Source organism: Gekko japonicus, unplaced genomic scaffold (assembly GCF_001447785.1).
Source record: "Gekko japonicus isolate JY-2015 unplaced genomic scaffold, Gekko_japonicus_V1.1 scaffold315, whole genome shotgun sequence".
NCBI classification, from domain to species: domain Eukaryota; kingdom Metazoa; phylum Chordata; class Lepidosauria; order Squamata; family Gekkonidae; genus Gekko; species Gekko japonicus.
In genome coordinates, this window is record NW_015160844.1 from 1,239,394 (window position 1) to 1,252,307 (window position 12,914).

The 12,914-nt window shown below is 44.1% G+C and overlaps 1 protein-coding gene across 1 annotated transcript in view; it reads right to left on the reverse strand.

The window, feature by feature from the left end:
* The window catches only part of SLC35F3 (solute carrier family 35 member F3), a 75,268-nt gene extending 65,551 nt beyond the window's left edge, over nt 1-9,717 (reverse strand). The window contains exon 1 of the mRNA XM_015419905.1: nt 9,513-9,717. Within this exon, the coding sequence (XP_015275391.1) occupies nt 9,513-9,588 (76 nt within the window). The 5' untranslated portion in view covers nt 9,589-9,717. The remainder of the gene's footprint in view (nt 1-9,512) is intronic.
* Nucleotides 9,718-12,914: the final 3,197 nt, after the last annotated feature.

Sequence of the window (12,914 nt, forward strand, 5' to 3'; positions counted from 1 at the left end):
TCATTTCTTTTGTCTTGTCCATCTGAGATATTATTCTTTTTTTTAAATTAAACTCTCCTAAAAAGGAGAGAATTTATTGCTTTAAATTTCACAGAAAAAAAGGGAGGGTATATAGAGGGATTAAGAAAAGGGCGAGTGATGAGTAAATTAGTATATTAATCTTTTATCAATGTTAGTACAGTCAAAAGCCTTCACTGTGAGCAGCCGATCTTCTTGCTTCATTACCTGTCCAAGATAAAAATTAGTTGTGTTAGTAAAGTCCTTTTGGGTTAATATTAATATTGTCCTTGCAGCACACTCATAAGTTCATCAGACGTTGGGGTGCCTGCCTTTCTTCTCTCTTAAATTATAGGAGACACCTCCTGCTGCTCCTTTCTCCTCCGGTTCTTCGTCTCCTCCCTCTGGATTGCTGTCTTTGTCGCTGCTGAAAATTTTCCACTTAGCGAGTTCTGCTTCCTCCTCTAAGTCTCTTCAAAATGTCTTGTGCTTTGAAAATGGAGTCAATCTTCTCTCTCTTGTCTTTAAACTTAAAGACCAGTCCTTCTGGAAACAACCACCTGTAGTTAATTTGATGGTTTTGCAAGAATGTGGTCAGTCCTTTATATGCCTTCCGCTTCTGTCGAATTTCAAATGGTACATCTTTTAAAATCCTTATAGTTTGCTCTCCAATTTTCAAGGGTGTTGCTGAAGTCGCTTTGAGGATCTGATCTCTTACACGTTGTTTGGTAAATTTGACAACCACTTCGGCTGGCAGATTATTTTTCTTTGTAAAGTTAGAATAGGATCTGTATACCAGATCCATTTCTTCGCTTAGTTTATCCGCTTCACTGCCCATCAGTGGTGCCAACGCTTCCGTTAATATACTTCTGAGATCTTCTTTTTCCGCTTCTTGGATTCCTTGAAACTGGAGAGGTATTTGTCAAATGTCCATTTGTAACATCAATAACTTGTTTTCTTGCATTTCTTGCTTCTTTTCCATTTTGCTGACCTTCTTCTTGATTTTCTGCGTATCTTCTGTTGAAACCAGACATTTCTTTGCAATCTCCTCCATTTTCTTGGCTGTATCTGTTAACTGTGTCTGTTGACTACTGAGAACACTTTCCATGCTTACTAAAGTTTGGCTAATTTTCTGCATCTGATCCAGCAGAGGGTGAAGCATCTCACTTTCTTGATGATTGACAGCCGCACCGGAGAGGCGGGAACTAGGACTGGAAGTTACTATTAGCTTCTTCGCTTGCTTTTCCTTCTCCCTGTCCTTTTTAGCCCCCGACATCTTGGCTGTTTGTTTACTTTTAAAAAGTTCGTGCCGCACTGCTTGGGAAACAATCCCTTTTCTTCGCTTTAAGAAAATCCCCAAAAGGTAACTTTGCTTCTTTAAATTTGACTCCCCCCTTACTCTGCTTACAGTCCCAGTCTTATCGGGGGGGTGGTGTTCCACCCTCCTCCCTCTTCTTATGCGCTTGTTTGGTAGGGGGGGAGATGCGCTTATATCTTTCCGCACTTTTGATCGACAACTCACAGTTTACAGCCGTTCACTTTCACCCATTTGTTCGCTTCATCACTCTGCAAGGTCCGGTGGCGTCGCTAGTCCCCGTACGGGGCACTGCCGCGGCGGGGCCTTTGGGGCATGGGGTGAGCCTCAATTTCTGACCAAATGGGCCGGTAAAGAGGCACTACCCTGGCGCGCCCCAGTTCGGAGCCTTTAGCCTAAGGCTCCTTAGGGTCTCTGCTTGTGCGTATCCCCCCCCCAACCGCGTGTGGGTGGGTCGACTCCGGGAGCGTCCCAAGAGTGCGACCGCCATTCGCGCCGCCAGAACCGGAAGTCCCTGAGATATTATTCTTTTTGTCTACATTTCCTGGGAACCAGTGACCACCTGACTATTGCCTCAGATCACAATTTGGCTACTTAAGGGGAACTGAGACACAGTTCACTCTCTTGCTCTTGCCCTCTTGATCCCACCCCTAGGTTCCACCCCTGATCAGTCTGGGACAAATCTACATGGGTTGCTGGCCGGCTCACGATCCATTCCCCCTCTCTTTTATTCCTTTTTCACTGCAAGGTCTACTCATCTCACCGGACAGGTAACGTATCACCCACCAATGATACTCCTGCTCATTCAAAAGTCGCTGTCTTTTCCTACCTATTTTTCCTAGTTCTACATTGCTTGTGTATGTGTGCAAGTTATTGCTGTACGCCTGCTAATTCTTAAGTAAAAGACCAATTATTTCAGCAACCTGGTCTCCTCGTCTATTTGTGGGCTCTTGGAATTCTGACTCTGGTTATGTTCCTGTGCTATAAGCCAATTGCCCTTTAATATTCATAATCTCCCCAATCTTATTGATAATATAAGGCAATTTGGCTAACAGAGGGCAGGGGCCTCAGTGGGGTACAATGCTATAGAGTTCACACTCCAAAACATCCATTTCCTCCTGAAGAACTGATCTCTGCAGTTTGGAGATGAACTGTAATTTCAGGGTGTCTCCAGGTCTCACCTGGAGGTTGGCATCCCCGTTATTCCTTAAATCTTATAAAGACAGCCTTCACTTGGAAGAGGTGCATGATCTAACACAATGCTGATAATAAAATCAATGGGCTTAGTAGGGTATACCTTTGTTTAGGATTGCACTGCTAATCTCTAATACATAGATGTGAGTTAAATAGTTTCCTAATGAATTTTCCTTTACAAGTTTGGCTGTCTAACAGGCATATCTGGTTAACTCCTCAAAGTAACAGAGGAATCATCAACAGAAGTACAGTGTTCACTACCAGAACTTCATTTGCATTTAACAAATACCTGTCAAAGACTCTAAGCAAGTGATATTCCTGACAAAAGGAATGTGGATTTAAATCTACTTTCAACAGGATTTCTCAGGGATCACAGCAAGATTTTTTTAAAAACCCAACAACTGGCTGTTTGGTTCTACACAAAAAGACTGACCGACGATTATATTTTCGATTTCTTCATTTACTTAAGTCATTTTAGTGCTAATTGTCTCATGGTAGGTGTTGAGGAGTAACGGTACTGAATTGACAACCTTAAATCTAGAACATTAAGACCTGGAGGAGAAAAATGACAAAAGTATAAACAGTCACTCTTGTTTTTGCTTAACTTAGAATCCTGGAACTTTGTGGTGGTGATGAGGAGGGAATCCTGGGGTTCCTCAAAAACTTATATTAGGGATCACTCAATGAGAAGATTTTTATTGATGACAGTCTTCCATGAAAGACATAGAGCACAGTCATGGGGGAGCACTAGGTATGCTTTTGGACATACTCTTTTTACTTATTACAATACTGAAACAATCAGACCTGGCTGGCTAGCTGGTATTCTTTGTGTCCATAATGCTCCAAAATTCTCTGCAGTACGCAGATCCATAGCAGACATGCAAAAGTTCCTTGGAAAACAAATTGATATTGAAAGTAGAAATTTTATATGAAAACTGTCTTATACTGACTCAGAATACTGGTTTGTGTTAAACCCAGTACTACCCGCTCTGGCTGGATGGTAGTAGATATGCTAGGGTTTTATCCTAGGCATTCTGCATATCAGACCAATGAATCATGACTCCTCCTAGAAAAGTCTGAAAATCAGTGGCCTACAAAGGACCTAAAGTGAAAGAATCCTGTTGCCTGCCCTAGCCTAAATAAGGATATTTCCCCTCTCTGTCCTCTGTTCATCACTTCTGCCCATGCTGGACCTTTTAAAACACAATCCTTGCACAGCAAATTTGAATATTCTCATTCAGTAATAACAAAAGGAGAGAGTATATAATATTCACATTTTTAAAAAAAATGGAAACAAAAGAAAATTTAAAATAACATCCCTAAGACCTGTATGAGCTAGTATATACTATAAATGCAGACACATACGGAAAGATTGCATATGCTGCTTTGTAGACTGATGAATATGTATTGATGTGATGATCTTACAGGCTCAGTTCATGCTGATGAATCCATCCATCTATATATATATATAAAATAAAGTCCCCTCACTTTAAAATCAGTGGCCAGGCCAAACTGCTGGACTTAGAGACACCAAATTCGGGGAGAGCGCTCCTACCGTGGCATAGGTGCTTGCTAAGAAGGGATTTTTAGAAATTCGACCCCTAAGTGGGTCAAAAGGGGGGAAATATGCTCCCCCCATTGATTCCTATGTGGCTGCCAGGCAGCTGCCTCTTTACACCCCCCCCCCCCTTGCCGGGGCGGGTCCGAACAACAGACCCAGCCTCTCTGATGGCTTCCAACACACTCCACCCACCCCCTACACCTAACAGGCGGTTGTCTGTCAGGTGCAGCTCCATCTCCACAGTGACTTCTAATAATCCTTCCCCCTCCCCCTCCTACACTGGACAGGCAGCTGCCTGTCAGGTGTAGGAGAGGAGGTGGGATGGCTTCCAACACACTCCCCTCCTCTCCCACACCTAAAAGGCGGTTGTCTGTCAGGTGCAGCAGTGGTTGCGGGGTGCTTAAAGCCATAAGGGAGCCTGCCCCAGCAGTAATGTCTTAGTGATCCTGCCAGCCCTGCCTCCACAGTGGCTTCTAATACTCCTCCCCCCTCCCCATCCTGCACTGGACAGGTAGCTGCTGGTCAGGTGTAGGAGAGGAGGTGGGATGCTTACAGCCCCCAGGAAGGTTTGCTCAGCAGGATTGCCTTAGCATTGCTGCTGGCCCAGCCTCCCCAATGCCTTTAAATACAATCCCCCCCAACACCAGACAGGCCGATGTCTGTCAGGTGTAGGAGCAGGTCCAGGGTATGAATGTTTATGGGGAGTTTTCCCAGATACTATGCTTTTATTTCTATGAAATGCTAATAATGGAATTGTTGTCTGGGGGAGATAGTAAAGGACATTTCTAGCAGACATTTCAATGCGTGCCTCCCTCATGAACCTGAAGAAATGTCCACCACATCACCACTCCCTCACACCAACTCCCCCTCACACCTCTCACCTCTTACTGCCCCCCCCCCAAAGCTCCTGGCAAACGTCGAGCCAGATACACCAACGCTATAAGGAGGAGGCAACTTTGGTATGCAGCAAAGACATTTGCACATAGTACTCCTGCAGTGCACTGAGCTGCACAGGCCAATTACCAGCAAGATCACCCTGAGGTGCTCAGAACAACACAGTCTCAATATGAGCAAAACAATCCAGGAATACAAGTAGAGAGGCCATCACTTTCGTGGAAGGTAGCAGGAGTTGACTTAACAGACAACTGTTTCTTAAATGGACAGTTCTATGTGGCCTGCTCCAGAGTGAGCTCATCAAGCAGCCTGGTGATCCTAGCACCTGAGGGCAGAACCACCAATGTGGTCTAGAGAGAGGTCCTTCAGTAGAGAAAATGAACAAGTATGTATGTCTCACGTCATTTCTTACACTACAGTCTTCTCTGTTAGAATTCCTACAACAAATGTCACATTTCAAATTTCACATCATTAGTATTATAACTGGATTTACGGAACTTAAATACTGTAGCAAAGCATGGGTAGCAGGCTAGTTTGGGATAGTTATTGTACAAGCGGTGAGATGAAAAAGCTGGCAGGCATTAAAGTAATGAATGCATATGAATGAAAAACTACCGGAGGCAGCCTATGTTAGATGGCATACCCACAGACTTCCTTAACTGCAGTTCCTTCATATTGGATTGAATTTATGTTGATTCAAGAAAGAGTAACCAGTGAAGCAGATATTCTCTTTCTCTTGGCCAGCATCAGTTCCATTCTACCACCTTTTAAAGACCATGATGCTGCAACAGATCTGTACAAAAGGTTTGGGGATAGGGGAAGAGGGCAATGAAAGCCACTAGAAAAACAAAAGCATGTAATAATTGGGACTCACCAAAATAACACAAAACTGTGTAGTTTCTCTATAACTCTTTATTGGGCTTGATGTTAAAATAACAGAAGAGATTCAGTAGCTTGCACACTATTGTTTTGCTTGGTCCTAATAAAAGGCATTACACAACTTTGGTTTGGAATTTTGCTTTGAACTAGTGTGGCTACTGGTAACACTTATTTAGAAAAACATGAATGCATCATACCTTTGCACAGGTAAAATAGGGCAGACTAACGTCTTTTTTATATTTTAAAGTACGTGGCCTCACAAGCAACTTCTTCAGAATAGTAATGATCTTTTCGGGATGAAAAAAAATGTCTAAACAACTTGAGGTACAGAAATTGCAGCACAGCACGTACTTGATTGCCAGATGGTCAAAAAGCTGATATGCATATGGGTGCCTAAATTCTATAAGAAACAAAGTTATCTACCCCTGTTTTTCTTTATATTTCTAACTTGGGACCAGTCCTCCTTCTAAGCTGTGGAGTCTTGTGAGCAAAAATTCTACTTTGTGAGCTACTGGCATTAAAGTTGCGAGCGAGTGATTTGGCTTTTGCATTCGTTTGCTCTGAAGCCATCCTTCCTGAGCTAAGACAAAAATGTGTGAGCCAGAGGCTAAAAAACGGTGAGCTAGCTCACACTAAGCTTAGAGGGAACACTGCATGGGACCGGTAAATGATGATGTTTTGTCCAGATTGCAATAGAAGCAAGATTAAGTTTATAAGAATTCACAGTGTATACCACCCACCAGGTCAGTTCAGTGCTTCATGGACAGTTATATTAATTTATTTTTAAAAGTTCTATGCAGCCTTTCTATCCAACTCAGAGTCCCTAAGGCAGCAAACATTTAAAACAACACATTAAAACATTACAATATTTCAGATATTTAAAAGTATTTAAAATGCAAATATATGTAAATATTTTAAACAGTTAAATAAAACAGAATATAAAACATAAAAACACACAGAGAGGAAGGAAGGCTAATAAGCATTAGTAAGAGAATGTCAAACAACAACAACAACAAAAGCCTTCATCTACTGGCAGAAGACAATGGTAGAGGAAGACAAATGAATTTCCCTGAGAGTTCTGGTGAAACAACTGAAAAGGCCTTTTCTTGGGTTGCCACCCATCTAGTCTCAGATAGAGGGGGCACCTGAAGCAAGACTTCTGAGGATGAATGGAGTGGTGGACTAGATTTATATGCTGGCCCCAAGCTTGTATAGGACTTTAAATGTGAATACTAGCATCCTGAGTAGGCTCAGACACAAACTGATAGCCAGTGCAGATGGAACAAGGCAGTAGTGATATGGTCCTATGACCCACTCCAGTCAGTATTCTGGTTGCAGCAATATGTACCAACTGTATCTTCTGGTCAGCCTTCAAGGGAAGCTCTGCATGGCACATGGTAGTACCGTAATCTAGACGTATTTGAAAGCCACAACAGTACTGTAATGTGCAGACAAAAGCCATGATACACAATTTGATGTATAGCACACACAGAAAAACCACTCCACTCTGATATAAGCTATTAAACTGCCCATTTTTTTAAAAAAATTGACAATATGACATTTCACATTACTGTTATAATCCATTAACCCTAACATTGTTCTTAAAATTAAACTAGACCAACTGATGATGACATGGGTTGTATCCTGTGTTTCTAGCAGATACTCTATTCATTTGCATTACTGGAATATACAAAACCAATCTACGCTTTCTTACTAAGAACTCTCAAACTGATATTTGCCTTTTTACTCTTTCTATTGATGTAATACAAGTATAATCTTCTTACCAGTAGCCTCTAACCCTTCTACCATACATTCTTTTCTCTCACACATTTACTATCATTCCTTCTCAATTTTTATTTTATCATCATTCCATCTTCTCCATCCCTTCTGCCTGTTCTTTCCTTTGTTTTTAAGCGAACCATAGTGTAGTCTTCCAACCCCACTACTTCTTTTCCTTCCTCCGCTATTTACCACCTTTTTGCATTCTTTCTAATCACATTATTCTTGTTACACATTAAGTTAAGGGAAAAAACACTTTACTGTAGAAGCAACTGACAAATTAAGTCACTCATTGTGGGAGGTTACAAATTCTCTCTTTTGGGCATCTTCAGGGGAAAAAAAATAGGACAGAGACCTATTGTTGATGCCCTAGTTTTTAAGACACTGTAGGTGACATCTTAAATCAATGGACTTAAAAGGGTGGAAATCTCTGTGTTTCTTAAGAGGCAGGTTGCATTCTAAATGGTACCTGCCATCTATGACCCTTCCCTGATCTTCTGAATCTATTTTTTTTTCATTCTCTTTTTCACAGGTACTCTCTTCCCAGTTGCTCTCCATCCTTTCTCCCTTTCCAGCGTTTCCGATTTCTAGCTCCTAATTATACTCCAGTAGTTACTTAATCACAACAGTTACATTTTTCCTTTGCAGGACCGTTTCCTCTCCCCACCCCCTCACTAGGTTCTCTACACAGGCACTTGCTCCAGCCTCCCTCCCCGTTGCCCACCTTCATAGTCATACTCCCCCTTCAGTTTCCTTGTGCCCCAAACTTCCAAGCAGCCTGTTTTTTCTGAGCTGAGCACCGCAAAGTTCCCTGCTCCATTCATTGATTACGGGTTCTTCCCAGGCGCCGCATCCCCGGTCCCTGCCTGGGCAGCCAACTGTATCTGTGGCACAGCCCTTCTTCCTGTCTGAGGCAGGCTCGGAAGGCAACTTCAATCAACAAGGCTATTGCCTCCGATTAGGAACTGGGAGCATCTCGCTCGGCGGCTGTAGCCCGACTTGAAACGATGGCAAAAAAGGCAAGAACTCGCACAGCAATAATCTATCTGCCGATGGCGACAGCCCTCCTCCTCAGACCACTAGAAATCAATTCGGGTCCTTTGGCGTAGCAATAACTTCCAAGCCTCCAAAGGGGCTCGAGGAGCCTGAAGGAAATGCCCTTTTCAAACTGCGGCAAGGATCCGAGCATCGCTATCAGCAGGGCACCCCCAAAGTGTTTCCAGAGTCTCTCCGCCCGTCCCCACCTTCTAACAGCCAGAACCCCGTCATAGACAGACACCAGAGATAACGTGGCTGCTTTTTTTTTTTATCAAAAAACCGGCGCGGAATGCCGCCTTGCCCCCCCCCGCCAAATGGATACCCGCCAAATTACCTCACCCCCAAGCCCCAAGCAGAGCCCTACCCGTTTTCCAGGGGACACTGAGAGCTACGGGAGCGGTTCTGCCCCAATCCCAATGCAGCAAGTTCCTACCCCCTCCCTCTTCCCTGTGCGCCAAAAGAAAACTTCACCGGGCGTCGAGGGCGAGGAGCTCCAGCGTTCCCGCTCGCCCGGAAAGGTGACATTCGGCCCACCGGATGGGAATGCCCGCATTGGCTTGTTGGCGAACGCTTCCTGGGAAGGGAGTCCAGTCAGGAACGGCATCACGAGCCCCCTCCTCCCTCGCTGTCCTTCGCCAGGAGAGCGGGGGAGACTGCAGCAGGCAAGCCAGGCTGCTGCCGCCCCTTCCCCCACACAACCAGCGTCCCGCGCACCGCTAGGTAAGGCAGGTGCCGGGCGGCGGCGGCGGCAAGAGGAGCGCGAGGCTGGCTGGCGCTCCTTGCCTGGCCGCCCGGAGACCCTTCGGCACGGGCAACGGCACAGCTGTCCTGCTCTGCGTCTGCATGCACGGTTACCTTCCACTTTGGTCAGAGTCAGGACTGGGCTGTTGCATGCGCTGAGAGGGGCTACCCTGGCCGAGTGTTTCTTCATGATGACGAGCCCTTCTGCCAGTAAGAGCCCTCCAGCCGATCGCCTACATCCTGAAGCCGGTTGCAGCAGAGCGCTCGGCCCCCTTTCCCCTTAAGAGCACGCCTCGGCGGCGGCGGCTGCCAGCCTGACTCTCACTTCGCCCAGCCCCTCTCTCGTTCCTCCTCCGCTGCTGCTGCAGCAGCCGCAGCTTTTCGCCACCCCCTCCCATCTCGCACGCTCTCCCCTACTTGCTGCAAACGAAACGTCACTAGACAGGCCCCTCCCTTCACCCCAGGTTTGCTGGAAAGTGCAGGAGCTCAGCCGGGCTTTTCCTCACGATCAAGGAAAGAGGGACCCCCGGCCACCAATGGGGATAGGGGTTAGTCCCCGTTAGCTGAACTGAATTCCAGGATCAAAGCCCCCCCCCCCATAATGATAGCCGGAAGTCAGAAAGCCGCAAAGCGAAGAGGGTACAAGGTTGACGCACAGAGCTTTGTGCTTGGCAGTCTTGTTCAGAAGGAAAACAAAAATCCCACTCCATTAGTCCATTTAGCATGCTGTTCCAAAACAACCACATGTTAACAATAGGTGGTTCACCTCCCCAACCCCGCCTTTTGCTTTGAAAGCTATGTTGAATTTCTCCTGCTTTGGAATGCCTGGTTCATTCTGTTCATGTCTTTGTGACATTACACCTTTTTAGCAGATAGGTATAAGAGTGTACTTTCAGTTATTTCCAATGCAGTGGCAGATGATCACACTACCTTAGACTAACCTATGATGCCATGGCATGACTGAAAAGTTCTGGGTTCGCGGCATGGAGGACTCGGACAACAACATGCGGTTGCACACGTTTATTGTACTTAACACAAGACTAACTGTAACAGCCCGACAGGGCCAACTATATACATATCCACCCAGCACCCCCTATTCCCATTGGAGGGTTTGAATGTCCCGCTAAGTGGCTATTGGTTGGGGCTGGGGGGGAAACCAGGATCCAAAGTTTCCTTTGTTCCAGGAGTCAAGCTCCTGCATGTGCTGCACACCCCTGGTGGTGGTCCACGCACATAACAGAATGGGAATAATAAACATGGAACAAAATGGTAACTGGTGAGCTTCACTACTCTCCCAGGACGTGACTTGCAGGTACAGTATATTCTTTGTGGAACCTGTCCTGCTTGGCTGCCTCTTTTCTTTTTTCTCCCCCCCCCATTAAATTTTATTAAATTTTTCAAACATACAATCAATACAGTCAGTCATCGTTGCTGTATACATTTCAATAAGAGGTATGAAATTAAATGTCTTATAAGTGGACCTTACAGTGATATTATAACATCAAAATATTTCCCCAACCATAATATAAAACTGACTATAACTTTATTTATTTTACTTAACACTAAAATTCTATTCTCAGCTATATAGCATTATCTTATACTTTGCTTCAGTGATGGTTTCCCAGTAAAATTTGTTTATTGTTATTTTTTCCAGTACTGGGTACCATATTTTTTTATACTTTCAATTTATTAATCGCTTTCCCCAGTGGGCTCAAAGCGACACTTACACATTTTAGACAGGGGACTAACAATGTTCATAGGGGATAGGGAAGACAACATATATTAATTTAATTGCATACGCTGTCACTGCACGGTGTAAACGTCTTCTGGCTTGGCTCAGTCATTTTCCGAACGGCTGCTTGTCGACCAGGCTTCAGGACCCGTATGTCACATCACCACACTGCCACCGCCTGGCCGGAAACATCCACTGCAGGGATTTTTGTAGCCGAGAAGTTCCTCTGCCTTTTTCCAACCTCGACCAGGACGTCCCGACCGTCAGCTAACACCCTCCCACAAGGGAGATTGGTGTGCCCACCCTCTCTAAGGAGTGGTTCCCATTTTATCTACTCGCCGAAGCTTTCAAGTTGCTGGGTGGACGATGAGCTGGGGACAACAGGCTGGCTGCTCACACCAGCGTGGGGGTCGAACTAACAGAGTTTGGATGTTAAGACAGTGGGATATACCCACTGTGCCACCGCTCCCCTATGTTTAATGGATTATAAAATTCACATTCATTTTGGTTTGTGGTATCATAGATTGAGAACTTTTCTAACATGAAAAGATCCCAAACCTTATGGATCTATTGGTTAACAGTAGGAGGTTTTTCGTTTTTCCAGTTTTTTGCTATCATTATTTTAGCTGCTGTTATCAGGATATTCATTAGTTTTCTTCTGATTGCAGGTGGATGATCGCGGGGCCAGAGGTGAAGTAACATCAATGCTGGATCTAAAGGTAAATTGTAGCTGGTAAGTTTCTCAATTTGTTTAATAATAGAATTCCAGAATTGTTGAATATGTTCGCATGAGCACCAGTTATGATAGTAAGTTGCTCTTTCTCCACAAACTTTCCAGCACATTGGAGTTGCTTGTGGGATAATGTGCATTAGCTTTGCAGGAGTTACATGCCATCTTAAGAGGACCTTTGTGTTAGCTTCTTGAACACTCAAAGATTTAGATATCTTTGCTTGTGTTTGCCATATTTCAGTCCATTGGTCATCCGTAATTTGCTGTTGTAGGTCTGCGCTCCAGGCATTTTGATAGTTTAAATGTTGTTCTTTATGTAAATTGAGAAGAGTTAAATATATTTTATAAATGAGGCCTTGTTTGTTATATTTGACTAGAATTTTTTCAAATTCTGTAAGTGGTTTTTGGATTGATGCCTTGAAACCCGGAGAGTTGATAAGATGCTGTATCTGTAAGTACTCATACCATTTGATGTTGATTTTATGTTTTCTTTCTAGCTCCGTTTTTGCTAGTATTCTGCCTTTGTGCATCACATCCATGATTCTGGTTAAATTCACTCCTTTCCATGCGCTAAAAGAATTAGCATCTTTAGCTTCTAAGAAGCAGGATTGTCCTGTGAAAGTACTTGCTTGTGAGTAGGGATTAGTTATTTTAAGTTTAAATTGAAACCATATTTTTAGCATTGCTCTCAAAAAAGATTGAAGGTCAAAGAAGATGGGGATGGCAAAGGATGAGATTGTTAGACAGTGTCAAAGATGCAACGAACATGAAATTGAGCAAACTTCAGAGGACGGCGGAAGACAGGAAGGCCTGGCGTGATCTGGTCTATGGGGTCGCGAAGAGTCGGACTTGACTGTGCGACTGAACAACAACAACTCAAAAAAGGATTGTTGACCGAAGGACATAGTTCCTGATAGGATTTTTTTCCATAGAAGTTCTTGGAGATTTGATCCTTTCGAGGTTTGTTCTTCAATCCATTCCAATCCAAGGAGTATTCCTCATGATATTGCCTCACGAGTGTTGCTAAAGAAGCAGCTTTATAATATAGACTTAT